This window comes from Prunus mume, linkage group LG3 (genome assembly GCF_029339155.1).
Source record: "Prunus mume cultivar Tortuosa linkage group LG3, ASM2933915v1, whole genome shotgun sequence".
Lineage (NCBI taxonomy): Eukaryota > Viridiplantae > Streptophyta > Magnoliopsida > Rosales > Rosaceae > Prunus > Prunus mume.
The window spans coordinates 10210396-10237022 of NC_142700.1; the positions used below are offsets into that span (position 1 = coordinate 10210396).

Sequence of the window (26627 nt, forward strand, 5' to 3'; positions counted from 1 at the left end):
TCACCTCCATATCCAACTTCACCACAACCACCACTACTAGGGGCGGTTCTAGCTATGGGTGGCTGGGCTCATGCCTGCCCAAAATTTTGACCAAAAAAAAAATTCTAAGTAACTTGCCCAGCCAAAAATTCAATTCAAAGGCAACTAGCCCACTCACTTAAACAAGCCCACTTAAACAAAGAATGTATGCAGTGCAAGTGCAACAGCCAAAATTAAAATCTGATCCCGCGTGTTGCAGCCTTCACAGCCACCAAACAGAAACTTCACTCACTGTGAAAAATATCAGCACCTCCCTCTTCTATCTCAAGCTCAACCTTCACCCACCATCAACTCAACTCTCAACTTCTTTGCAGAAACAACTTCTCTTCTTGGCAACAAGTATTCTTCTCTCATTCTCTCATTTTAATTATCTTATGCTCTTTAATTTGAATAGAAAATATTCTAGGGTTTAATTAGGAATGAATTCTAATTGGGAGATTTTGTTGAAATTAATTAGGGCTTTGATTTTAGGAATTTTGTTGAGATATTTAATTTGTTGTTGGTATTGTTATGATGTTTAATTTGTTGTTGGTATTGTTGAGATGTTTGATTTGTGTATTGTGTTGGTATATTTGATTAAATGCATTGATTATATTATGATAATTAGTTTTGTTGTTGTTGACATGTTTGACTAAAATAATTTGTACATATTATTTATAGGTTATCTTTTATTACGTCGGATCACAATCGGAACCCCAAGAAAATAAAGAACTTGTTGTCTTTTTTTAAGAAAAAGAATGATGGTGGGTCATCATCTAATACGATGCCTAGCACTTCTTTATCTACTCCTCTAATTTGTGATGAGCAAAATCTTCTCGAGTCTCCCATTGTTGAGCCTCAAGTTGAAAGAGTTGAGAGTCAAAGAGTTAATGATGATCAAGATTTTAATATCAATTATCTTGAACGTGATCCAGGATTACGTCGTCTAATATGCAAATATTCAGTGAATGAACAAGATAATGTGCGAAGAGTATATATTCTTTTATGGCCATGTCAACCCGAGTTAGAAGATTATCCAAGCCACTCAGAAGGGAAAATCTTATGTCGATTTAATAAAAAGTGGTTTGGCCAATTCTCTTGGCTTGAGTATTCAGTTGCTAAGAATAAGGCATTTTGTTTTTCTGGTTTCCTATTTGATATGGCTCAATCATTTCCGGCCTTTACTGTTGATGGGTTTCAAAGTTGGAAGAGAATTGGTGGGAATCATTATGCATTTCAACATCATGTAGGCAAACTAAATTCACCACATCATTTTTCTATGCAAAAGTGGATTAGCTTAAAAAATCCTTATGCTCATATTGAAGAAGTGGTAGAAAAGCAATCAAATCAACAAGTGATAGACAATCGATTGCGACTTACAACCACAATAGAGAGCATTAGGTATCTAGCAAATCAAGCATTGGCTTTTCGAGGCCATGATGAATCTATTAGCTCATCTAATCGAGGCAATTTCGTTGAAATCATAAAGTGTTTTGCAAGAATGAATATGGAAGTTGAGAAAGTTATCCTAGATAAGGCTCCTCAAAATGCTCAGTATATTTCCAATGACATACAAAAACAAATCTTGCATATTTTTGCTACTAAGGTGAGGAAGACAATTTGTAGAAAACTTGGGATGAACAAATTTTGTATTCTTGTTGATGAATCACTTGATGAATCGGGTAAAGAACAAATGACTATTATTCTAAGATTTGTTGATGGTCAAGGATTTATTCGTGAGCATTTTTTCGACATTGTGAGTGTTGCAGACACTAATGCCTTGACTCTTAAAAAAGAGATATGCAAAGTGCTTGGTAATAAAGGCATTCTAGTGGAAAACATGAGTGGTCAAAGGTATGATGGTGCTAGTAATATGCGTGGTTCATGGAATGGATTACAAGCATTGTTTCTTGAAGATTGTCCATATGCATATTATGTGCATTGTTTTGCTCATCGCTTGCAATTAGCATTGTTTTGCTGAAATTAGCATTAAATGGCGCAGCTAAAGATGTGAAAGTTGTATGGAGATTTTTTTTAATGCTAACTAATATTGTGAATTTTGTTAGTGCTTCTGCTAAGTGCCGTAATGAGTTAAACTTAATTCGAAAAACTGAACTCAAGGAGTTGTTGGATCTAGATGCATTTGAGGGTAAGACTCATTACGTCTTCCATGACTAGGTGTATCTTTTATGTTTATTAATGAAATTCACTCGTACCGTCGAGTTTATTACATAAATTTTGCCCGGTCGGCTTTCGAATCCTGGAACCGCCACCACCACTATCGCCACCACCACTATCACTACCACCTCCTCTTCCTCAACTTCCACCACCACTACCTCCACCTCCACCTCCACAACTGTCATCCACCACCACCACCACCACCACTATATGATTAGCGTATAACACTTTCAACATCATGTCTATTTTAGTCATTATTCACATTTACAACAGTTTTACATCATGTCTATTTTAGTCATTATTCACATTTACAACAATTTTATATTAAATTTTACCAAACAATTTTGACACTGCTTTTTGTACTAACAACACTATAAAAATATTGTTTACCAAACATAGAGCTACTTCTTTAAACTAATTATTTTCAAAGAAGTTTAAGCAATTCCAAACTAGCCCTAAAGGAGCATTACATCCTACTTGGTTTTTTTTTAGAGTGCTGCTAAACAAACCCTAAAATTAACTGAGTACGCTGTATAATCTATGTATACCCTAATATTTTAATCAAAAAATAAAATTAACGAAGTAAACCCTATTTAACTACTAAAAGTACTCATAATACACCCTAATACACTCTTATCATACAACACCAAACTTTGGAGGTCTTTTCCAGCCGTTTCCCGATCGAATTGGATGTTGACCCAAGGTAGAGTGAAGAGTTTTTAAATTCTGAAAGAGGCTTATTCTTGGGCACGAAGACAACCCCTAACCAACCATAGCAAAACCACACTGAAACCACCGGAATGAGAGGGCAAGCGTGGGATAAAATTGAGAGAAAGACATGAGATTTGGGCATGTCATTTAGGGTTATTTTCCCTAGTGTTGATCAATAAATGATTCATCAAATTGACGAGAAATTGGGGTCAACGGAGTAGTTTTCTTCTCCCATTCATTTCAAATGGGATTGCGCAGCAATTTTCCATTCACATGCTCTCTCACTATCATCTAATGCTTGTTTGTTTGAGGTTATACTAATATTACATGCCAAACAAAGTCAAACTTCATGGGGACTTTGTGTAATTAACTCAAATAGAATTTCCAGGGGTGTTTGTGTTATTAACCCAAACAAAATTTCCAAGAAATAACAGAAAATATGCTTTCCAATCTGACAAAATAACAGAGTAAACTCCACCTCCTAACATGGTATATTTAACCAACCAAATCGTGCAAGGATTAAATTGGGGAGAGATGGAAATCTATCAACCTACTAATACTATAACAAGATTTACATGTGGGACCAAGTTTCCTAAATCTTATATCCAGTCTACCAAAATGGAAGGACACATTTACAAGAGAAAAAATAGAGACATCTCCACAACCTCAAAACAAAGATCTTTTTTAGTCATTTTATATTAGGGTAAATTAGTATTTCTATAAATAATGTAGTTATAAAATGTGCTCAATTAATTTTAGAGTTCGTTCAGCAACACTCTTTCTTTAATACAAGAGATATTGGGATAGCATACTTGAATCCTTCAGTTCACATAAACTTCTTAGTTCTCATGGAGAGAGTTGATAGATGACTCACGAGAGTCCTTATTCCATATGGAATACAACTCCATGTTTTACATAAATATAATTCTCAAAAATAAGAACATTAAATTCTATTGTAGCCGTTAGATAAACAAGTTCACATTTCTAATCATATGCAAATACTCACGAATCTGTACCCCAGGATGAACAAGTTTAGTCAACAAATTTGGCGACGTGGGATTTCGTCTCATGCACATGAGTGCTTCATCCGTTGCAAAATCCTGAAAGCTAGAATTGCAGCTGTTTTGCGCAGCAGAACAGGAGCTCAAGCGAGTTATAAAATCCACTTCAGAAATGCACACATGCATTTGAAGAAGACAAGTCCAATTCATAAAGCTTGATGTTGCCGTTTGCATGCAGAAGATCCATTTCAGTAATGCATCGCTCGTTTACTTACACCAGGAAATTAAACTTTCCTTGGATTATTACAGTGCATGAGAAGCAAAAATGTCCACGTGAGAACATAGTGAAATTTGGGGCAGCAAAAGTAATTGTGTGCGCCTCTTTTTCTATTTTCCTGGCAACCAAAGCAAATGAAATAAAATCCTTACTGAATTATGCTTAATAGTCACTGTCATTCTTGAACCTCAACAACTACAAATTAATTCAAACTAAGTGAAGGTCAGAGACACAAGGATGTCAAGGAACAACTTCATAAACCACAAGACCTAGACTTAACTCAGTTGCTTTTTTTGGTCAGAAACTTGCTCAACTCAGTTACAAGAAGCAAGTAGTTCATGTGCACTAGAAGTAGAAATGTGTAGAGTACTGTAATCGGGGCTAAACGCAACCGTGAGTTCCTTCGGAACCATAAGTTCGGAGAGATGAGGCATTCCACATACACATCAGCACAGAATTTGTCCGGAAGGCCATTTCCCAAGAAATTTTTGCAAGTTCCATCATTTGGATTGCAAAGTAGTAATTGTTTCCAACTCCTTGCCAGTAATATCTTGGTATCCTTCCAGTAACATAATGGCTTCAAAGAAATAGAAGAATATGAGTCGGTTATCATAATCATAGTCCAAGACTCTTTCACCCCGTACTTGTTCATAATCCAAAATGAGTGTCGCCTATCGTGCTGGTGTAGTAAACAAAGACACCCTCTCAAAACACCAGTTGTAAATCTCTTATAATCTGTGACAGATTCAGGTGGCGGCAAGTCTGAGAACTTCTCCTGTGCTAAATCAAAAGCAGCAATCACACAGGTACCTCCAACTTCAAGGCGTCTACATAACCAGTGGACAGCTCCATTGAGAGTCGTCCCTGACTTCTCCAAACAATGTTTGTAAGGAAAGTCTTGAACCCTTTTCCATGAACTGCTTTTCAATGAAAAAATGAGTACCATGCATCCATAAGCAACCTTGACAAATTTGTAATCATCGATTGAAGGAGCATAACCAAAACTATATGCATGATGAAACATTACTTCTTGTGGTTCTGGAGGACAAATATGACTTGGCATGGGGCAATCTGGTACTCTCAAGGACTCTCTAGTGGTGGGATTGAATATAAAGAAGGCTTCTGGCTGAGGCATGATGCAGACCAAACCATTACAGGAACCAAACATGTGAACCCACTCAGTGTTGGGATGGTTCTTAAGTGGAAAATCAATCTCCAAGGGTAACATATCATCATCTATAGGTGCTTCAGGGTCCAAGGAGAATAGGGAATTATTAGAACTGAGAATGATTTTCTGCTTCTTCCGGTGCCGGTTGAGATGGGTGTTGATGAAGTGCGGTTCGGTGGTAAGATTGAACCATGACTTTGACACGCACCTGAATCGACACACAGACTTCAGAGGAAGTCGAGAGAGTATGTCTGCAATGATATCCTGTGAAAGGTCTGGCATGCCTACTTCCCTTGATACTGAGATATCAGATATAAGCAACTCTGAGCCACCTAAATCCGGTTTGCACCAAAAGCCAACTAGTAAGCAAAATCAACAGATTTCCATAACTAACATTTTCTGCTTTTGATTTAAATGAGAAAAGAGTTCCATACACAACAAATAATTCCCTCACGTTTTCTGCTTCAGGCATAATCATCTCTTTGAATATCTACCCATATGCAAGCCAAAGGTTTTCACTTTTTATCATAAACTGCAAATTTTTCACATTGTCAACTCTTTTTTACATAAATGAAAAATCTTTGTTAAAGGGGGGCATTTTTATCACAAAAGCAATTACCCCATGTTCACAATTGGCCATCACTTCAGATTAAAAGTAAACATCACCGCAAATACTGCACAAAATTGATTTCTAAATCAAGAACTCAACATGGGTCTGCAACTTTCTAACGTTCCCTGCCCATATATTTTAGAAATTAAAAACCCACATAAACATAATGAAACCAATCCATTTTCTTAAAAAATAATAATAATAAGCAGAAGTTGGCTCAAAAAAAGAGTCCCAGTAGAACGAAACAATACCCAGAAAAACACGAGGGCGGTGAAGTGAGTCCACTGATACTGACTGCCCTTATTCTCCTACCTTGGGTCGCTTCGAATTGTTCCTTCTTCTACCCTAATTAGTAGCAGCCAGAGAGAAATTAAAACCATGTACAGAAGTAAAATTGAAGTGAACAAAGAGAGGATTTTGAATTTCAGAAGAACTTGAATTCCAAATGGAAAAAGCAGATTAGGCTAACCCCATGCATAGGCTCCTTCAAGAACTTCAAATCCCACGAAGGGTGGCTCTCGTCGGCCGATCAGGAGCAGCATAATTTCATTGTTTTCGCATTTAAGTTGCTTATTTATAGGCTCACTCGGCTAGAAGCTTTTGACTAAGGAAACATCAGATTATATTCTCACATTGATCTTCATCTTCCACAAATTTTGCGGTCCTGAGCTAGCCTGTTTCATGACCCAATAAGAACTAAAATGCTGGCCTGTTTGTATAATGCTGGGTTTGGACCTTGTATTGTGCGCTTAGCATGGCCCAATACGCTAACTACTTGAAAGTAATTTTAGTGTACCAAACCAAAAACCTGTTTAGTGGTACTTCGTTTCTCAATTTTGGAAGATGTCTTGAATACGAATATTCTTTCTATATTATCCAATAATTTGGATGAATAGTTAATTTTTAATGTGATGGAGGTTTCTATTAGTTTAACAGTTACGATATAGGTTTTTGTCATAAATGAGAAAAGGAAAATCGAACTTGATACGTCTTTAAGTTCGACACCTGATTGTTGTGGCTAGCTCATTGTGATAGCATAGTTTTGTTGTAAGTGCATTATCTCGTGGCAAGAGCTGAGAAAATTGGAATTATCAGTAGGCTTTCCAAATAACATGTTTATTCTGAATTCAAATAGACCCTTTGGGACATTTATTTACTTATCTGAGAGAATATCAAGAATATTCATAGAACAAGGCCATGATAATTACAAAACATGATCCATCAAATTAAACACAAAGGGTTAGAACCAAAAAATAAAAAAAGAATTGAACGGAATCAATAGTAACAAGAATGATATATTACAGGTTTCAAGGTGCTGTGGCCTCAACCTAGAGCATGATATATATTTCCCTATCAGCTTTGAATTAGCAGATCATCAAACACAACCACCAGACTTGTCAGAACACATAGAGAGCAGCCAGTTCCTCCAAGGACTCTGAAGCACCAAAGCTTGGATCAGCAGCATTCTCTAGCATCCATATCAAGTGGTCAAAGAGAACCACCTCACAGTTGACCAAGATATCTTCTGCTTCTCCTCCTTGCTTTTGCTTTGAGGACTTGTCTATTAAAGCATTCAACAAAGGATGGTTGAGGTACTTGGAACTAATGACATAGCGCTTTCTTGTGCTTCCCACAAAGATTATAGTTTGGTGGTGATGATCAATTTCATGCATTTTGTCTCCATGGCCAACCCATAAATCTTCTCTTGTGGATTTGGACCTTAGGCTACTGTATGATGAAGATCTCCCTAGCTGCCTTGACAAGCTCTTGCACTTCCTAAGCAAAAAATTGATTTTCTTCATCCTTAAAAGCCTTATCTTTTGAGATCAGAGAGAGAGAGAGAGAGAGAGAGAGAGAGGGGAGAGATAATTTCTGGTGTGGAAACTAAGGTGATTGAGATATATAGAAGGCTTGACACATACTCATGAGAAAATCAGATATGTAAAGTGTGTTTTAAGATGTGAGGATTGGGTTGGGTGGGTGCACAGTCGTTGTTTTCCGGTGCTAGAAAAATTGTGGGGTCTATGAGTCTGCAACCGAACATTTTTTAGTGACATAAACAAGTCATCTTTTTCACATACACAGGTACAGCAGACAGACAAGCATTCACAAGTGTTGCCACTAGCTAGTAGCTATTCTCCTAGTCAAGGCACCGAAGCATATGTAGCACTCGGATACTAGCTAGAAGCCTAATGCCTTTTGTTTTCATATCTATAGGTAGATGAGCAATGCTAGGGTCAGTTGCACACGCACGAGTGGGTGGCGATTACAATGCATCAACTGCTTGGAACCACCCACTCGTACGTGAACGCGTGTCCTTGGCAAAATCCATAGGTAGATATACTTGGCCAAATACTAGCTTACTGTAGCTAGGCACCCAAAAACTGTTGCAGCATGTGGCTAAGTTGGTTGCCTTATCTGTAAATAAATTCAAGTGTGTTTAGTCTTTGCCAACAAAATGAGAAGTGCTGCAAACTCAAGTAGGCTGAGGAGGTTAAGTGTTAATCAAGCATCACCTCAGTTAGTCAGTTCAAAAGCTAACAACTTCTATACTTTATAGCTGACTCGGCAAGAAGAACTGAACAACAATATAAGAAGCTCAATGAATAATTGGCTTGATACTCCATTCATCCTTGTTAACTCCTAATTAAGAGTGGTTATCACCAACTTCAATGATTTTAAAGGTTTTGGTGTTTTATAATCAATTAATTATGCGAGGAATGAAGTTAGAATATTGATCATTTCATGGGACCCTTAGTGTTAATAATGAATTTAAGATGGACAAAGAGTTAATTGATGGATTAGTAAGTTGATAATACTTATCAGGAAGCTTGTGTTGATTATAAGTGAGAAATGCAGCGGTGCAATCATTTTCTAATCTAGCTGGCTGCCAACATTTCTGGTTGTTGACAAACACCAAAAACATGCTCAGCCACACACTATTTGTTGAACATCTTATCACACGGCTGAAATGACTATGCATTTTCTTCTCCTATTTCAAATGACATGTCATGCTTGTGTTGATTTGAGATACATGTAATTTGTACTAAGTAAATCAGCACCAAAATTCATAGGTGTCATTTTTAGATTAGTCGTATTAAACCTAAATACGGAGAAAAACTTCCATCAGTGCATGAATTTTTTGTTCCTACCTCTCTCCTCACGCGAATATGAACCATTTATTGGTTAACGTGTCATGTAAAAATCATGATTACTTAAAGTCGTGTTATCGTGTCATGTAAAAATCTGTCATCTGTTAAAAACCGCTTGATCATAATCAAATAATTAACACAAGTGGGACCTGGCCACAGCAAGCAAATGCTGCTAAGGGTGTGTGTTTGGAGAACAATGGACCATTTTCTCCAGCCTCCTGTTCCAAATAAATAGCAGAAAGGGATCTTCACTTGCTTAGAAGCAAAAGCATCATCTATCAATTCTATCGCATAATTGAAGTATTGATTATTGAAACAGGACCAAGTGATAAAATCCTGTCTCTGTTTTATGCCAACATGATTAAATCCTTGTCCCATTGCAACCAAAATCAAGACAAACTTCTCTTAGTTGTAGACAGAGACATCTGATCTTTGTTGCGTGCAACTTAAGGTTAATTGCAGTACAGTTGCCCCTTGTTGCCAATAATATTCAATTGGAGCTTGTGATTTTATTGCATTTTAATATCAAGAAAAAGAAAAGAGAAAAAAGAGTTTGTTTTTCTTACAACATCATGAGCACTCCTGTGAAATCATACAGGACTTGAACATGAGGTTGTTCTTAAGAATACAATATTGCATACGCTGCCTATAAATACAACACGAAGCATGACAAGAATGTACAACACAAACAAATTTTAACTTGAGTATAATACTTGAAAACTGCCTACAAGCATTTTCGAAATCACCTAAAAAGGTTACAAATACAGTGATGCCACCACAATAGAGAAAAGTCTTTAAATTTTGGTTCACCCTCTTTTCGTTTAATTTCTGTGGAATTTCAAAATCAAGCTTCCATTGAATCAGCAATCAATTGAGCTATTTACTCTTCAAGCAAAATTTATAGTATTCTCTGCGTATAACAAAAGAATACTTCATCATTCCAAATTCAGGACTTGCATGTAAATCAATGTCCATCTTGTGAAGAAAGCTACATCTAATTGTTACCCTCAATTGGGAAGATAAGCTGCTTCCATATGAGCTTTTATACGTTAAAACGAAACAGCATGACATCTCCTTCTTGTACAATGTATTCTTTGCCCTCAGATCTCAACTGCAAACATCAAGGTAGCTTGGGTGAATCAGCTTGATCTAGAATGATATTAAAGGAAATGAGACTTTTTCCCTCTGTTTGTTCAGATAAAAAGAACTTAATAAAAAAGATCCAATTCTATATAACAGTCGTTCTGTAATCTTGATTCTTGACCAAAGGTGGACAGCATTTATATGTGATGCTACTGGTTAACAAGACAATTATAGCTAATAACAAGGCAGCCAACTTACAACTCCTCTTTCCCTTGCTGCAGCAAGTGAACCAGCAGCAACAAAATCATCATAAGACACCTAACAATAAAAGGACAGAAGAAGTTATTATGAAATGCTTTAGTTCCAGTAACATTATTAAATACTTCAATAAATAGCTAAAATGTTTTAATAGTTATTTACATCTCATACAGAAAATATAAAATTAGCACTCCATCATTTTCATTGGTTTTAGATGAATGAGTTTACGATATTAACAGGTAGACACTGTCTTGAATATTGAACAGAACTTATATAGAACTGGGTCGTTTAAAGCTCACTTCTATTGAAGTAATTAAAATCAATTGTTTAATCCAATAAAATAGCTATTGCCAATAACATGTCAAAGTGAGTGCTCCTCCACAGAGTATCGTCAAGGCACTTTAACTGCCAAAGATGATGCAATTCATGCTCTCATGTGAGGCACGTTATCATCTATAATGGAAAAGAGACAATTTAGTGTAGTCACTGGGGTACAGTGTGCCCAAGGCATCATGAAAAGAGTATCGAATACTTTTACAATCCTTTTAACATTTATACTTTATATGTCGAGGGCTCATTTTGTTGTGACCATATAGTTCTTCAACAAGATGCTTGGGGTTGCAGGGCTGAGAACAGCCAGGAATTCGGTCTCACGGAAAGTATATTGCAGATTAAATCTAGTGATGAGGAAAAATAATGGTACTTTGGTACATATGCTATGCATGTTAAAAAACTATCATGAAATTAATAGGTATAAAAAATAAATAAAAAGGGGAAAAAAAAAAGGAAAATTTGTAAAGAAACCTTATATTGTGAGGAACCATGCACAAAATTATGCATTTCACTGTGCAAAGAAAACCATAACCTATTTCAGGTATTGATGAGTTTTCAGTTTAAGGAAGCAGAGCTCCATTCACAATTTTAAAATTCTAGTTGTCTTTAAAAAGAAAAATATTTATGCATATTAGGAGACCCATTTAAAGAAGAGGAAAGATACCCTTGCAAAGGTTCTTGAATCTTTTTCAATCTTTTTAAGTTTCTTTTATTTTTTCTTATTCTTAATAAACTTTTTATATATTTTTTTTTTACAGAAAACCCAATTAGTCAAATACACACGGAGAGGGGCAAACAAGAAAATCAAATAATTGAATTATTTCAACCCCTAATGCAACCACTGGAAAGTTTTTCACTGTATTTTATATCAATATTTTTAAAGTGGATAAGAACCAGGACAAAAACTCCATGATTAACAGAGTTGCATTGAGCACAGTTTCCTGAATATCAGTTTTATCCCATCTTCTCATAAAAAAATATATTATATCACCCCATACAAAACTAATATAACCAGTTATAAAGAGAATTAGAAGTTCTGTTTATGATGCTTACTGTCTCAGCTCGAATGAAACCTTTCTCAAAGTCAGAGTGGATGACCCCAGCAGCTTGAGGTGCAGTCATTCCTAGATCAACACAGAACAAGAATCAGAGAACAACATGATATGATGAACAAGTAGTCCATCATACTTCCTAACCTATCTAAGTTTACTTCTGTTTGGACCTAAATTCTTCTCACCTACGACCATCAGTAAAACAAATTCCACATAAACAAGTTCCCAATTATGATATAAAGAACAGCATAGCCTATGTTAGCACTTGCTTGAAGCATTTCAAGGTCCACTCAGAGGTATTTTACCATCTCGGTAGTATAATACACAATTTACATTCAGCATAACCAAAGCTCACCTGCAAGTATGGTCCATGCTTTTGTTTCCTGTGTACAACATAGGAACAATCTTTTAAAACAAATGGAATATATATGTACACACACATATACAACATCCAAAAGAGTTCACAAACTCATCCTTCTCACCTTCTCTCCAGACGTAAAGTAAGTACGGAGCCCCAAGACGCCATATGTTGCTCTGATAAGGTTCCCAAGACCACTTTCACTAACACCAAGAGATTCCAAAAATTCTGTTCTTTCTTCATATGGTAGTTCCGTAAGCTCAGACTCGACCTGCAGGTGCAAACTTCCATAACTAAGGCAAACAAAAACAGTAGGAACACAAATCTGCTAGTCTCGAACAAGGTTGCATTAATCCCCATCAAACATTACAAGCAGAGAGGCAGGCACAAGCTGTGAAAATTGTCTCAATTTCAAACTATAATTAATACTTCTGTTCTGATGTATTCCCAAACCTGTGCTGAAATCGTCACTACTCCAGATTGCAACTCAGGAGCAATATTCATCACTTCTTTGACGTGAGGATTATGTCCAGGTTCAGCTAGATCAGATTCTGCAACATTAGCAACATATATAACCGGTTTCATTGTAAGCAAGCAAAGATGCTTTACAGCATCCTTTTCCAAATCTGTTAAAGCGACTGATCTTGCTGGTTTCCCATCCAATAGTGCATGCTGAATTTTTTCTAAGGAAGACCTTTCTGCTTCCTCCTGAAATCAAAAGACTTTGTGTGTATCATTTTATACTTAATGAAGGAGAAAAAAATTGAAGGGAAAGAGTGAGATGTTAGCACATACTTATGCACTGTACAGTAAGAGAGCAGTGGATAGTACTATACCTTAACTTTGGTTTGTGAGTCTTTTGCCTTTCCTTTTTTCAGCTTCTCCACTCTCTTCTCAATCTGCACTTCTTGTGAATAATACAATTTAGTTCAATCAGCTCATTCCATCCTACAAAGCTGCTATTATATCTTAAAAACAAATAACAGATATAGAATAGTCCTAGAAAGAAAAAAAAAAAAAAAGAAGAAGGGAGAGAGAGATTATAGATTTTAGGACAAGGAAGTGTAGCTAGAAGCAAAAAAGTGCACATAAAAAAAAAAATAGGTACATCATCAACTTTGAACCATAAAATGGCTGCGCATTTGAAAAGTATAGTTTGCATAAAACATATATATCTGTAGAGGGTCGTCTTATCTGTACAGCTAGGATAAGGCACTGTGATAGTTCACCACCTAAACCACTTCTCATAAATTTTCAATTGACAACCTCATGAATCAATTACCAGGCCTGGTGGCCATTATGTAAGTCAAATTTCAAATCAATTGGATTGAAAAATATACTACCTATTTCAAAGCAGAGTAAAGCTAAAAGACCAACTAATTATCATAAAAGCAAAGAATCCAGAAAGTTCTCAGTCAGGATGTGGGATCAATCCACACCTCCAAAGCAGACAATGAATCAGGATCCACAACAGCACGAAAACTAGGTAAATTTTTTTTTTCAAGAGAAGAAGAAAAAACTAGGTAAATGAGCTCCAGGTTGTGATAGAAAGATGGTAAGTGAGTAATAGAACAATGTTAATTAGCAAACCTGGTCCAGATCTGAGAAAATAAGCTCTAGGTTGATGACATCAATATCAGCCTTAGGATCAACTTTCCCATTCACATGAACAACATCATTATCTTCAAAACAGCGAACAACCTGAAACAACAATCAACGGGCCAATAATATGTAGATCTAAAGAAGTAATGATGAAAAGCACTATGTATACTTAATAAACAGATATGAAGGATTTTCATAATTTGCTTCTTCTCTCCACTCTAAATTCAGACTATAAAAGATTTTACATTCCAATGGTCCATTTTAACAAAAAAATTAAATTCATATGACATTTTCTTTTATAAAAGCAGTATCCATCGCACTGGAAAAGGAGAGTCCTCAAACACTTATCTAGAGACCTCATAATGCACTGTCCAACTGACACAAGGCATATAATGATCAATATTATTAATTAAACATAGAGGTGAAGCTGTGCTCCAAACTCCAATAAAAAGAACGCAAAACAGTTTATTTGTGATTCAAAATTTGGAAAGAGAGAGGGGGGGAGGGGTGGTGTTGCTTCAAAACCTCTAAACAATAGCATCTTTAGTCAAGCTTAGTTAAATGTTTTTCGTTATGTGCAAAGAGCATTTTATTAAAATAAACAAATTTTGCAGTACCACAGAGAAGCCTGATCAGTCAAGCAGATAAAAACAATAATAAAAAGGAAAACTAAAGAATAAGCAAGCTTCCACAAAAAATAAAATACAAATGCACAAAAGATTTAACTGTTGCTTGTGATTATGCAGTCAGGTTCAGGTCCCGACTTAGTTTTCTTTCTCATCCTAACCAAATAAGATTCTAGCTCGCACTAAAATGCACCAGCATGTCACATGTTCACAAACTTTCTATTGTCATCTGCCATGAGTTTAAGAAATCAGTGCAAAATGGCCCCTTCTCAATGAGCAACTAACCTACCTCTCTCTCTCTCTCTCTCTCTCACACACACACACACACACACACACACAAACAAATATTAAGTAACATAACAAAAGAATCCATTAAGGAAAACAGGATTTATCCATTAAGGAAAACAGGATTTTGAGTAACGAGAAAAAGATGGTAATTGCACATGAACACAAGCATAAATTAATGGATAGAAACCTGAAGTATGGAGTCCACTTCGCGAATATTTGATAAAAATTTATTCCCTAACCCCTGAAAGTAATGAAAATAAGAAAATTTCAGCTGAGGCATTCTAACATATTTGCAACGGAACTTAAAAATGAAAACGGTAAAAGAAGAATAAATAATTAACCAGGCAGTGTTACCTCCCCTTGACTGGCACCCTTGACAAGGCCAGCAATATCTACAAGTTCTATAGATGCTGGGACTGCTCGCTGAGATTTGCTGAGATCAGAAAGTACATTGAGACGTGGATCTGGAACTGCGACAATTCCTACATTCGGCTCTATTGTGCAAAATGGAAAATTGGCAGCTTGAGCCTTACCATTCTCAACCTACACTCGCAAAATCTTTTTAATATAAAAACTATGTATTACTTATAACAGTATAGGAGGTAGAAATCCAGATTCACAATATAACAACCATTATGGGTATATAGCTACTGGTGCAAAGTATGCTGTCACAAAATAAAAATATGATATTTTTGTCTTAAAATCAGAATGTGCACTAAGATAAGCTGAGTGTTCCTTCAACATAATTCATGCAGTTCACTACAATTCTACATGATGCATCAGTCCAGTTCCTGATCATCCTTCCATTGCAATCCCCAATTTGAGTTGCAAGTGAAAAAGATAGATAAGTAAGCACAAACAAACAGATAAACATATCAAATTCAAATGGAAATATCAGTATCCCTGCTTGTATTATTTAAGCAACCAAACAGAGAGACAAAGGGTTTGTAGGACATACAACGGCATTGAAAAGAGTGGACTTCCCGACATTAGGGAGGCCAACGATGCCGGCTTTGAGGCTCATGCTTATCTTGGATGAGGACGCAGCAGAGAAGCGCCGCCCTCTGCTTAAACCAGTCCCTATGACTCCCATCAACTGATAATGGTTCCTCTGCCTCACTGGAACAAGGAGAGATGGAAGTAGCTGACTGCATAATGTTATACGAGCCATTGGAGCTTCGAAAGAACCACAGAACCAGAGAGAGAGAGAGAGAGAGCAAGGCTTAGTTCAATTTATCTGTTTGCTGGGAAACGTGTGTATACATAATAAGAGGGAAATTGATATTTTTTATTTATCTTTTATATCTCTTCTTTTTGCCTATTAAAATTTTTTTTGGGGGGTGGGGGGTCGAATTCCTATTATTTTGACCTTACAAAAATTGGGTTTTAGAGTATGCCCCAAAAAAACAAAAGAAGAGATTTTTTGTTTAAACACCACACTTCTCTTTGTTCACTCTAATACTTAAATTATTAAGCTGTAACGGTATTTTTTGAGCACATTATCTTACTTTTTATGTACAAATCATAACAATTTAAGTCACTATTATCACGTCACAATAGTGCACATGAATATCCAAACAAGAGGATGTTATATTTGTTTTTAGTTTTCAAAATCACATTCCTTTACTTCCAAACTCTTCCTATTCCATTCATTTTTATTCTAATCAACATTGCTCTTTATTTTATTATATTTCAATGTTCATTACAATACCTAAACATACAATAATTCCAATTATGGGTGTCCTTGTGATGATGCATGTCTCACCTCATCTCTACTTTAGTCCATATAAATTAAGAATGCTACAAAACCAATCAATGAAAAAGAAAAGGAAAAGGAAGAAAAAGAGACAGATAGATAGATGCATCTCCTTTTCAACCCTGCCTTTTTCTATTTGCATACAAAGCAAGCCACCACCATCACCCTCCCATAATTGTGGGCATACAACAAAACCAGAAAAAAAAAAAAAAGAAAAGAAAAAGAGCATTTCCACTACCACTCTCTGCCCTTTTTTTGTCTTTTAAGAGCACTTCCAGCAGATAGAGTCACGGTAAAAGGTGTCCAGACTAAGAAATGCAGTTCCAGCGGTACAAAACAGCCCAGGTAAGGCGTGGGCTCCACCAAGCCCTGACAAGCCCGAAGGCAAGAACAACTTGAGCTGTTGTTTGAGGACTGTGACGTCAGCAACAAATTTTTTAAAATAAAATAAAAAAAGTTCTATAAAAACCAAAAATTTCAGATTTAAAAAAAATTATAAATGTTTAGCCATATTCTTCACTTCTCGCACCAAAACTATATATAAATTTCTCTTCTTATATCTCATGTGAATAATAGTTGTTCTTAGATTGCCATGCTAATGGGTGGAATACTAATAAAAAAATTACTATGTCAGATAGACACTATTCATGTGAAATAATAACAACATTTGCCATCCCTTGTCTTTTGCCATGATAAATGAGTGAAAATGCTTTATCATTTTCAACAACGAGGTTTTTTTTAAACAATAACCATTCTCAGAAATATATAAATATATCGTCACCTCACCGTCCTCTCTTTATTTTATCGGTCTATCGATCCAATTCCAGTTAATAATAAATAAATAAACTTATTAAAAAAAAAATTCTCAATCTTTATCCCTACCTAGGGTTATCTCGTCTCACAAATCCAACCCAGAAAAAAGAAGGCTTTGCTAAAGCCATGAATACCTGTACCCAACCCACTGTACAGATCTTCTCACTAGCTTTTCTGTTACCATCTTAGCAGAAACCTTGCACAAATTTCAGCTTAAAGGGTTTTTGCTTCTCTTTTTTTAGATGCAAATTTTGCTTCGGAGATTCAGTTACTGATTATTGTGAGGGTTTTAGTTTACTGGGTTCAGTTCTGTTTTCGTGTTCTTTGATTAGATTTAAATATACAGTGGAGATATAGAAGAGTGTAGGATATGGAAGGGTTTGAGAGTAGGGGTAGTATTCAAGAGGCTACCTGCTCCGTCCCTCAAGATCTCAACCAATTGCAACTTAATACCTCAGGTTCGCTTCTCTTAGCTTTCTGAGATTCTTCTTTTATTATTATTTTTTCCTGCTTTGATTTGCTTTTGTGGGTTGTAGTCTGTTTTATAGATCTGGGTTCTGTTTAGCTGCTGAGAAAACTGACAATAGAAGTGAGAAATTTTAAACCCTGAATTGGTTATTGGAATTTGCTACTGATTACTATAAGCCAAAAAGAATAGTGTGGATTGTTGAATTCGAAGGGTTTTCGGCCACCCTCTGTGGTGTCGTTCACTTTGGTGTTTGGACTCTTTTTGATGCGTTGTTGTTTAATTGTCGCTATAAACTACTTTGTTTTTCATATTAAGCTTTGAATAAGTTTTGGACGGTGCTCACCTATATTTTGTTGCAGTCAATACTTGAAAGTATAAATATGATTTCAGTAATGTCTTTCAGATGAAAAGAATGTTAGTAAGACTCAAGAGTCAATCTGAGGTCTCCATACTTCATAATAGTTCCTTAAAAATAAGAAATCCCCAACTTAATCAATTATGTAGTTAATTGCATACAAGTTTCAATTCTATGTGTAAATGTGTTTTACGCAGCAATATATTTTTCATGAGTTGTTTGGCTTGTTGAATATATAGTTGCATGGTGCTTTATTGGAAAGGTGATTTTTTTTCTTCCTCCACGATGCAATTATTTGGAGCATCATTTAATTCTTCTTTTGACTTTGAGTTCTTCCTTTGTGCAGGAGATGCGGTATTTGACGCATCGCAATATGCATTTTTTGGTAAAGATTCTGTTGAGGAAGTTGAGTTGGGAGGTTTAGATGAAGAGGAGGCTCCAGTTGGGTTTGATGAGGAAGAGTTTCTATATAATAGAGAACAGGTTAAACCTTTTTCTTCACTGATTTTTATGACAATCGCTTCGGAACAACTTTTTTATTATTTTTGGGAAGTGAATGTCTTTATTTAGTATTTGGAAGTTATATGGACTTGATGTCATGAAATCATATTTCTTTTTTTGTGACTTTTTTCAAAATTTTAGGAATTTCTTCTGCTTCAAAATTGCATGATAGAGTCTTAGACCTTTTAAGTCACAACAGTACTTCTTGGGAGATTTATGAAAGATTTCATTGTTATTCAATTAAATTGGGTTATGCATTTTGATTAAGAAACTCGTTTAGGTTTTTTTGGGTGTGGATTTATTGCTTCCTTTGCATGCTGTTACTTATATATGTTTGATGTTATAAACTCATAAAAAGATTTAGAAGTTGCTTCTGTCATCATGTTTCTGCTGAGAGATGAATACCCTTGTTTGTTGCCTTACTGGCCTCTGCTTATTCTTCCTTTCTGGCCTACTACTCCATTTATTCCTTGCTGGAAATTTGATTAGATAAGCTTTTCTGTGAATTTTTATAGTTGTGTAGATTTTCATTGTTTTTTGCAGGAGATTTAGGAGTTTCCTTTGTTTGTGGAATAAATGACAAAAGAAAGAAACTCTTCTCTTCCTAAATTTTCACTGTAGTAGTTGTTCAATGGCAGGAAGGGGGCGGGTGTAAATTTTGATATTGATTGATAATGCCCGAGTGCAAGAAATTCCAATTGGTTGAACTGACTGTTGTTTTCTTATTGGCAGGGTGACGTATCTCTATCTGATATTGATGATCTGTCTTTAACCTTTGAAAAGGTTAGTTTACTACAGATTTGATGATACAGGTGGTCAAAATGCATGATTTTGTTTAATATTCTGGATTAACATGAAGCATCTTCTGAATTAGTTATGATGTTTTGTGTTCAATTTTCTTTTTCACAATGAGTGAGGAATTCCAAGATTGCAAATTTTCTAATGATATGCATGGAATACAATTAAGTATATGTAAAATAATGGCCTTAATGTGAGCTGTGTACTTTGGGAACCAAGATGAATGTGGGGAAACAGTGTTTAGTGTCTCCTAGATTCCTGTATTTTATTTCAACGAGTCTTATATTTCTCCTAATTTCTTTTATAAAAAACATGCTGTCAACTCGGTTATTGGTAAAATAGGGATTTGAATTATTTCATCGTTTTTGAATTTGTGTATGTTAAGATATGACATGAAGTGTGGTGTTTCCCTCCAGGCCACCAAGATACGATGTGAAGTGTGGTATATATATTCTTAGACTTTGGACGGCGGTGGCCATGGCTGTGGTAGTGTCATTGCCCTAGGTTTTTTCATGGAGGGATAGACTACAGGTTTTGTTTTTAGTTTTTTGGTTTTTTTATTTGGGGTATTTAAAGGTGGGTTGGGTGAGTAGTTTGGAGCGTTGCAATGGCATCATCCTTATTGGCGGTGGCCGGAGTATAGACCAACTGATAAAGAAAAATGAATCTTAGGTGATTGAAGGATCTCATAGTATATACTTGAGGGGACAATGCTGTAATGTCTCTACTGCCCTCCTCAAGCAGAAGAGAAGATACTAGGCCTTAGGTTTAAGTCTTACCAATAGTATATGGCTTAATTGCTCCTGTTATTTGATCCATTCACTTCATCATTTTTGTAGTTTTGCATTATTGTGACACATTTTCGGTAAGAAAAGGTTAAATTATTGGCCGATTATTTGGGCTGTGGAGTGGGATTTTGGCAAATTTACATTTGGGTCTCCCATTGGGGATAATCCAAGAGCCATTCGTATTTGGCAACTGTTTGTAAAGAAGGTGGCCTTGAAGATTCCCATGTTGGAAGAGGGGCCGAGTATTGGTAACTTAGTGATAAAAAAAAAAGAGTTTTGTTAGGGCAGTGGCTTTGGAGATTCTCACCCTGGAAGAAGAGGCTTATGGCACTTGGTGATGAAAATTAGTTCAGAGCTTTAGCAGAAGTCTGTCAAAGCATATTTCTCAAGGGGTCAAATCTTTTTCAAGTTGCTGCAATCTGTGGGAACTCTATTTCCCATGTTGTATTGTTACCAAGGTATCACAATGTTTTTATCTCAAGGCTGGTGGTTCTTACATTTACGGAATATCTTGGAAGGAATTTGAATGAGCAGGAAGTGGGATAGCTGTCAGCTTTGTTGCTGATCCTGGAAAGGGTGCATTTGTGTCTCCACACAGGGCTGATATAAGAAAATGAGCTAGGATGTTCAGATAAGTTATCATGCAAATCTTTTGGCAAGTACTTGAGTGATAATGTAGATGCTATCGCCTTTCTGCAGATTTGGAAGTAAAAGGTTTCACTTAAAGTGAAGGTTTTTTCTGGGATTGTGGCACATCGGAAGGTCAATACTTGTGATATTTCAAAGAAGGCCTAGAATGGACCTACCTTCAGATTGGTGCATCTTGTGCAAAAGGGGGAGAAGGTGTTGCGCATGCCTTCCTTTCTGTCATGTTGCATGATATTTGTGGCATAGAGTATTCTTAGAGGTGAGGCCGAGCTGGGTAGTCCCCAGAGGATTTTTGCTATACGTTATGAACAACAGGAAGTGTTAGGGAGAGGGAAGAAAGCAAAAGGCTTATGTGCGTAGCAGTTATTGAGGCATCATGGTTGGAGAGATGTTTCTGAAGATATAAAGGGCCCTGTTGGGGAGAACTTTGGGAGACAGTTTGGTTTTGGGCTTCTCTATGGGCATGATCAGTTACAGATGAATGTAGGGACCCTTCCTGTCGTGCTATTTATATAGACGGGAAGGCAGCTGTGTGTTCATTATAAGTTAGGTTGAACGTGATTATCTTAGTTTCATGTGTAATCGGCAGTGTTCATTTTTTCACATAATAAAAGTGTGTTTCCTCGAAAAAATTTGTTTTGTATTTGTTCAGTTTTACCCTAACTTTATCATTCGGTCTTTTGTGGATATATTTAATTGAGATTGATAGTTTCTGTGAAAGGAACATCTTAAATCCCTCAGGCTTCTGATATGGAGCCTTTTTTTGGAGCTTGTCAATTCTAGATGTATATCTTTTTGTATTTCCTCTTCTTGATTATTTCTCTTTTAGTTGTCATCACAATTAGTTGTTATTAGGAGCTGCACTCTATGGTAATTGGAACATTTTTGGGGTTGAGAGCTGGTATAACAAGTGTGGAAGAATTATTTAGTTTCTTACTGTTACAGTTTTTAGCTTTACTGTTCTTAAAAGATCAAGTCTGTAAAATCTTAGTTATTTGTCCTACAGTTGGATATATATATATATATATATATATATATAGGCTAATTGGGTTTTAGTTATAGACTTGTACCCTGAGGCTTAGGTCTAGGTAATATAGTTGTTATCTGTCTGGAATTGTTTATATAAAGAACTAATTTTGGTTACTGGTGTCAGATACCAAATGTCTCCTCTTGTTTTTGTGCTCTAAGTCACATATTTTTTTTTCTTTTGTTTCAGTTAAACAAAGATGTTAGTGGAACAAGGCGTGCTGGAGTAATTGGTGATAGAGGATCCAGAGAAAGTGAGTGAAAATGTTGCATATCTCTTTTTGCTGCTATGTTGCTGTAACCCTGCCTCAAAACTGGTCCTGTACATTCTCAATTCCTTTCAGTTGATTGCAAAGCCTTCATTTTTTTTAATCATCCGCATTTATTCTTATTTAATGGTTGCTGCTGAAATCTAGTAAAGTAAGTTATAGAAGTAGCTAGGATATTCAAGTAAGTTCCTGTTAGGTTGAATCTATGCTATGTTATGACGTGAAACCTAGAGTGAAAATATTTACTTTTGACCGTTTGGTTTTGACATGTTCATCATTCTATCCTGTTGAAAAGTTCTAGTGTATTTTAGCGTTGATGAAAATTGAACTTGAGGTATGCCGTGTTTAGAATGAGTTGAAATCCAATATCGATGAATGTTCAGTTTATTGTTTCTGTTGCAAGATATCAGTAGTACCTATACCATTCTTGCAATTCATCATGAAAATTTCGTAAAAGTGAAGGCACTGCTGTGTCTTTGAGGACTTCGTATTGAATATATTGTATGTTGATTTTTATAAACTTTCTAATTAGGACATGTTTCTTTCAGGTTCATCTGCTGCTGAATGGGCACAGGAACATTTCCCTAACTGGATTGATGAAGATATATTGGATGCTGAAAGCCTTCAGGATGGGAAACGATGGTCTTCACAACCGTTTTCTTCTTCTGCACGTCCCACAGAATCATTGCCTTTGTACAGAACTTCTTCATATCCTGAGCCCCAACAGCAGCAGCAGCAGCAGCAGCAGCATCATCATCATCAACATTTTTCCAGTGAACCAATTCTGGTGCCAAAATCTGGTTTCACTTCATATCCTCCCCCAGGTAGCATCTCTCAGCAGGCTTCGCCAAACCGCCAATCAAGCCACCTGAACCCATATCTTGCTGGTGGACCCCAGGGGGGATTATCTTCACCAAACCACTCTCCTTACTCTAACTCTCAACTTCAAATGACTGGATTACCTCATGGATCACATTTTGGTGGAAATTTGCCTCAGCTTACTTCTGGTATCTCCGCTAATAGCCGACCCCTAAAGCAATGGGCCAACCAAAGTGGCGCATATGGAGATCATCCCAGTCTTTTAAACAATTTATTGCAACAACAGTTATCTCATCAGAATGGCTTAATGCCTCCACAATTGATGCATCAGCCACAGCCACAGCCACAGCCACAACCTCCTAGACTGCACCATCCAGTTCAGCCATCATTTAACCAGTTGTCAGTGATGCAGTCTCAACTATTTAACCCCCATCTTTCTCCATCCCTGCCCGTGATGAGCAAGTTTGAAGCAATGCTCGGTATGGGTGATTCTCGAGATCAAAGGCCAAAATCCGCTCAGAAAGTTAGATTAAATATGCGTTTTTCTCAATATGGCTTTGATACAAGTAGCCATAGGAGTGATGGTGGGTGGCCACAATTTAGGTCCAAGTATATGACAGCTGATGAAATTGAGGGTATACTCCGAATGCAGCTAGCTGCTACACACAGCAATGACCCATATGTGGATGATTATTACCACCAGTATTGCCTTGCAAGAAAATCTGCTGGGGCAAAGTTGAAACATCATTTCTGCCCAACTAACTTAAGGGATCTTCCTCCTCGAGCACGAGCTAATACTGAGCCACATGCTTTTCTCCAGGTAGATGCTCTTGGGAGGGTTCCCTTCTCTTCAATACGTAGGCCTCGTCCTCTTCTTGAAGTTGAGCCTCCAAATTCATCCAGTCCTGGCAACACTGAACAAAAGGTTTCTGAGAAGCCACTAGAGCAGGAGCCAATGCTTGCCGCTAGAGTTGCAATTGAGGATGGGCTATGTCTTCTCCTAGATGTGGATGACATTGATCGTTTTCTACAGTTCAATCAACTCCAAGATGGTGGAATCCAGTTGAAGCGTAGGCGGCAGGCCTTGTTGGAAGGGCTTGCAACATCTCTTCAATTGGTTGACCCACTTGGCAACAATGGCCACACGGTTGGGCCTGTCCCTAAGGATGATCTTGTATTCCTAAGGTTAGTTTCTCTTCCCAAGGGCCGGAAGCTCCTAGCAAAGTACCTCCGGCTTCTTTTTCCAGGTGGTGAGCTCATGCGAATAGTCTGTATGGCCATCTTTCGTCATCTAAGGTTCCTGTTTGGTACCCTCCCTTCTGATTCATGGACTGCAGAAATTTCAAATATTCTTGCAAGGGTTGTTTCATCATGTGTTCGAGGTATGGACCTTGGTGCACTTAGTGCCTGTCTTGCAGCGGTGGTTTGTTCCTCGGAGCAACCCCCGCTTCGCCCCCTTGGAAGCCCTGCAGGAGATGGGGCCTCCCTTATTCTCAATTCAGTTCTTGAGAGGGCGACTGAACTCTTAACTGATCCTCATGCTGCAAGCAACTACAATGTGACCAATCGGGCACTTTGGCAGGCCTCTTTTGATGAATTCTTTGGCCTTCTGACAAAGTATTGTGTAAATAAATATGATAGTATAATGCAGTCACGGCTAATGGAGGCCCCTCCAAATGTGCCTGTTATTGGCGCAGATACAGCCATATCTTTTAGTCGTGAAATGCCAGTTGAGCTGTTGCGTGCAAGCCTTCCTCACACTGATGAGCACCAGAGACAGATGTTGTTGGATTTCACACAGCGGTCTATGCCCATAGGAGCATCTAACAATCGTGATGGAGGAAATGGTACTCACATGAATTCTGAGTCTGTGCTGAGTTGATGCTAAACCATGTGAAGATGTGAGAAACAGAGTTTAGAGAAGAAAAAGGGATTTGAGAAGGCATTCTGTTGGATTGCGAAATTGTTGGGTTCTTTTCTTCTTGTGCTTTTACTTATGAGTGAATGCAACATCTTAAGCGAATAAAGTGGGTGTTAAAGGGCATATATATGATTCGGGTAAGTTTAGTAGTTTAGGTTCATATGTTTTTACTTAATTTCTTGTTTCTCTGGAAAAAAAACTTGTAAGCAAGCCTCTCTTTGTATTCAAATCGCATGGTACAGGTTTCCTTTTTATATATATTTTAGGAGGGGGTGGGTGAAGTAGATAGTGTTCCTCGACTTAGGAGCTTATTTTGATGCTCTGTTGTGGAATTCTGAGAATAGAGATGTAGGAGGACATATTTTGATGCTCTGTTGTGGAATCCTTAAAATAGAGATGTAGGTGGGAGGTATGGTATGTACAGTGTTCAGTGCAGTTGATTTCCCACATTCTTGTAAAAAGAGGGTGACCCAGTGCACGGGGCTCTTACTGATGCAAGGTTTGGGGAGGCAAGACAGTAACACAGCCATTTACAGAGATTGCTTTTGCGACTTGAACCCGCAATTATTAGGTTTGGGGCTAGTTTACCATTGAGAAGCGCTGCTCTCACTTCTCGCATTCATTTACCGTTTTTAATATTCGAGAATGTTGGATGGAGGTCTTTGTTTTTGTTATGTTCCTTTCTTCTACAGTAATTGCAACAGGCCATGCACATAAAGGTTATAGTCTTCTAGACATGTAGTGTGTTCATTATGTGAAGGTTGGATTTTGAGCTAAGAAAATAGTATGCTCCATTTGGTTGGTGCAGTCTTTAGAGACACCCTTTGTTTCTCATTTTGTTCCAAGTCTATTGCTAAAGTTCTCATATCACTACTTATTAAACTGTGGGTGGACTGATTTTGAGATGGAATGGAGTAGTGTTGATTTGTTAGATGTTATATTTGCATTCATCTATTGTGGTCGTGTAATTGTTTTAAAGGATGGGTACATTACATGATTATTGTAATAAACAATGCCCCAAACTACTAATTGAAAACCAAAAAGCTGCTCCTTCTACAAAATTAAATTTGTGTAATCCTCGTTTATAGCCCTTGGAAAATGAACCTACATTAATAGTTAATAAAATACGGCATGGGAAAGTTAGGTCACTGTAATATTTTAATATAATTTATGAAATATTTAAATATATTATTTTTGTTTAATAATATGTAAAAAATAAGGGTATAATGTGTGAATTTTGTTTGTATTATTTAAAATTGTGTAAAAAATGTGTACTAAATGTGAAAATAATGTATATATGTGTATAATATATGTATTGTACGTTTGTTTTTTAAACGAGCATATTCTATTGAGTATTTAAGGCGTATATGGAAAATAAAAGTATTATTAAAAAATATGTACATAGGTGTATAATATAAATATTAAATGGAAAAATGCTAACTAGGTGTTATAGTATTATGGTATGTGTTTTATATACTAATATTACACCCTAAAATATGAATGCGTTGTCCACACATATATATAGTATGTGTTTTATGTACTAGTACTACACCCTAAAATATGAACACATTATATCACATGAATTAGTAACACTTGGTGGGTGACTGTTACACCTAATTATTTTTTTGGAAGGGTTTGAATTTTCTGAAGGTTTCCTTCCGGAGAAACTTGGCTCTCCTCGTACAATTATGATTAAATCTATTCAAGTAGTTTAATGTTGGTGATGTAGAAAAATGACATGTATTGTTG

At 36.6% G+C, this 26627-nt stretch overlaps 5 protein-coding genes across 14 annotated transcripts; 2 read left to right on the forward strand and 3 right to left on the reverse strand.

Moving 5' to 3' along the window:
• The first annotated feature begins 250 nt into the window (after positions 1-250).
• On the forward strand, positions 251-1999 carry LOC148918687 (uncharacterized). The gene is made up of 2 exons (XM_089048681.1): positions 251-378; positions 700-1999. Exon 2 carries the CDS (start codon positions 803-805, stop codon positions 1997-1999), a length of 1197 nt encoding a protein of 398 aa, XP_088904807.1. The 5' UTR covers positions 251-378; positions 700-802.
• A 2321-nt stretch (positions 2000-4320) lies between these two features.
• Positions 4321-6649, reverse strand: LOC103325677 (F-box/kelch-repeat protein At3g06240-like). 9 transcript variants are annotated; one of them, XM_089048554.1, is made up of 5 exons: positions 6433-6649; positions 6215-6308; positions 5973-6027; positions 5808-5885; positions 4321-5685 (listed from the first exon to the last, which is right to left on the reverse strand). In XM_089048554.1, exon 5 carries the CDS (start codon positions 5633-5635, stop codon positions 4466-4468), a length of 1170 nt encoding a protein of 389 aa, XP_088904680.1. In that variant the 5' UTR covers positions 5636-5685; positions 5808-5885; positions 5973-6027; positions 6215-6308; positions 6433-6649; the 3' UTR covers positions 4321-4465. The 9 variants fall into 9 exon arrangements, with proteins under 9 accessions (XP_088904680.1, XP_088904677.1, XP_088904678.1 ...); XM_089048551.1 differs by having other exon boundaries at positions 5973-6088; XM_089048552.1 differs by having other exon boundaries at positions 5788-5885; positions 5973-6088.
• Positions 6650-7167: 518 nt separating this feature from the next.
• On the reverse strand, positions 7168-7836 carry LOC103325678 (SAUR-like auxin-responsive protein family). Its single transcript, XM_008227857.2, has one exon. The coding sequence runs from the start codon at positions 7763-7765 to the stop codon at positions 7361-7363; it is 405 nt and encodes a 134-aa protein (XP_008226079.1). The 5' UTR covers positions 7766-7836; the 3' UTR covers positions 7168-7360.
• Positions 7837-9653: 1817 nt separating this feature from the next.
• Positions 9654-15957, reverse strand: LOC103325752 (GTP-binding protein-like protein). 2 transcript variants are annotated; one of them, XM_089048887.1, is made up of 12 exons: positions 15674-15957; positions 15070-15258; positions 14903-14956; positions 13790-13900; positions 13036-13098; positions 12653-12907; positions 12324-12470; positions 12197-12224; positions 11843-11913; positions 10457-10516; positions 10121-10226; positions 9654-10025 (listed from the first exon to the last, which is right to left on the reverse strand). In XM_089048887.1, the coding sequence occupies exons 1-11, from the start codon at positions 15884-15886 to the stop codon at positions 10158-10160; spliced, it is 1260 nt and encodes a 419-aa protein (XP_088905013.1). In that variant the 5' UTR covers positions 15887-15957; the 3' UTR covers positions 9654-10025; positions 10121-10157. The 2 variants fall into 2 exon arrangements, with proteins under 2 accessions (XP_088905013.1, XP_088905012.1); XM_089048886.1 differs by having other exon boundaries at positions 9654-10226; positions 15674-15956.
• A 1236-nt stretch (positions 15958-17193) lies between these two features.
• Positions 17194-25698, forward strand: LOC103325680 (topoisomerase II-associated protein). The gene is made up of 5 exons (XM_008227858.2): positions 17194-17742; positions 18455-18591; positions 19342-19392; positions 22060-22123; positions 22687-25698. The coding sequence occupies exons 1-5, from the start codon at positions 17655-17657 to the stop codon at positions 24837-24839; spliced, it is 2493 nt and encodes an 830-aa protein (XP_008226080.2). The 5' UTR covers positions 17194-17654; the 3' UTR covers positions 24840-25698.
• The last annotated feature ends 929 nt before the right edge of the window (positions 25699-26627 follow it).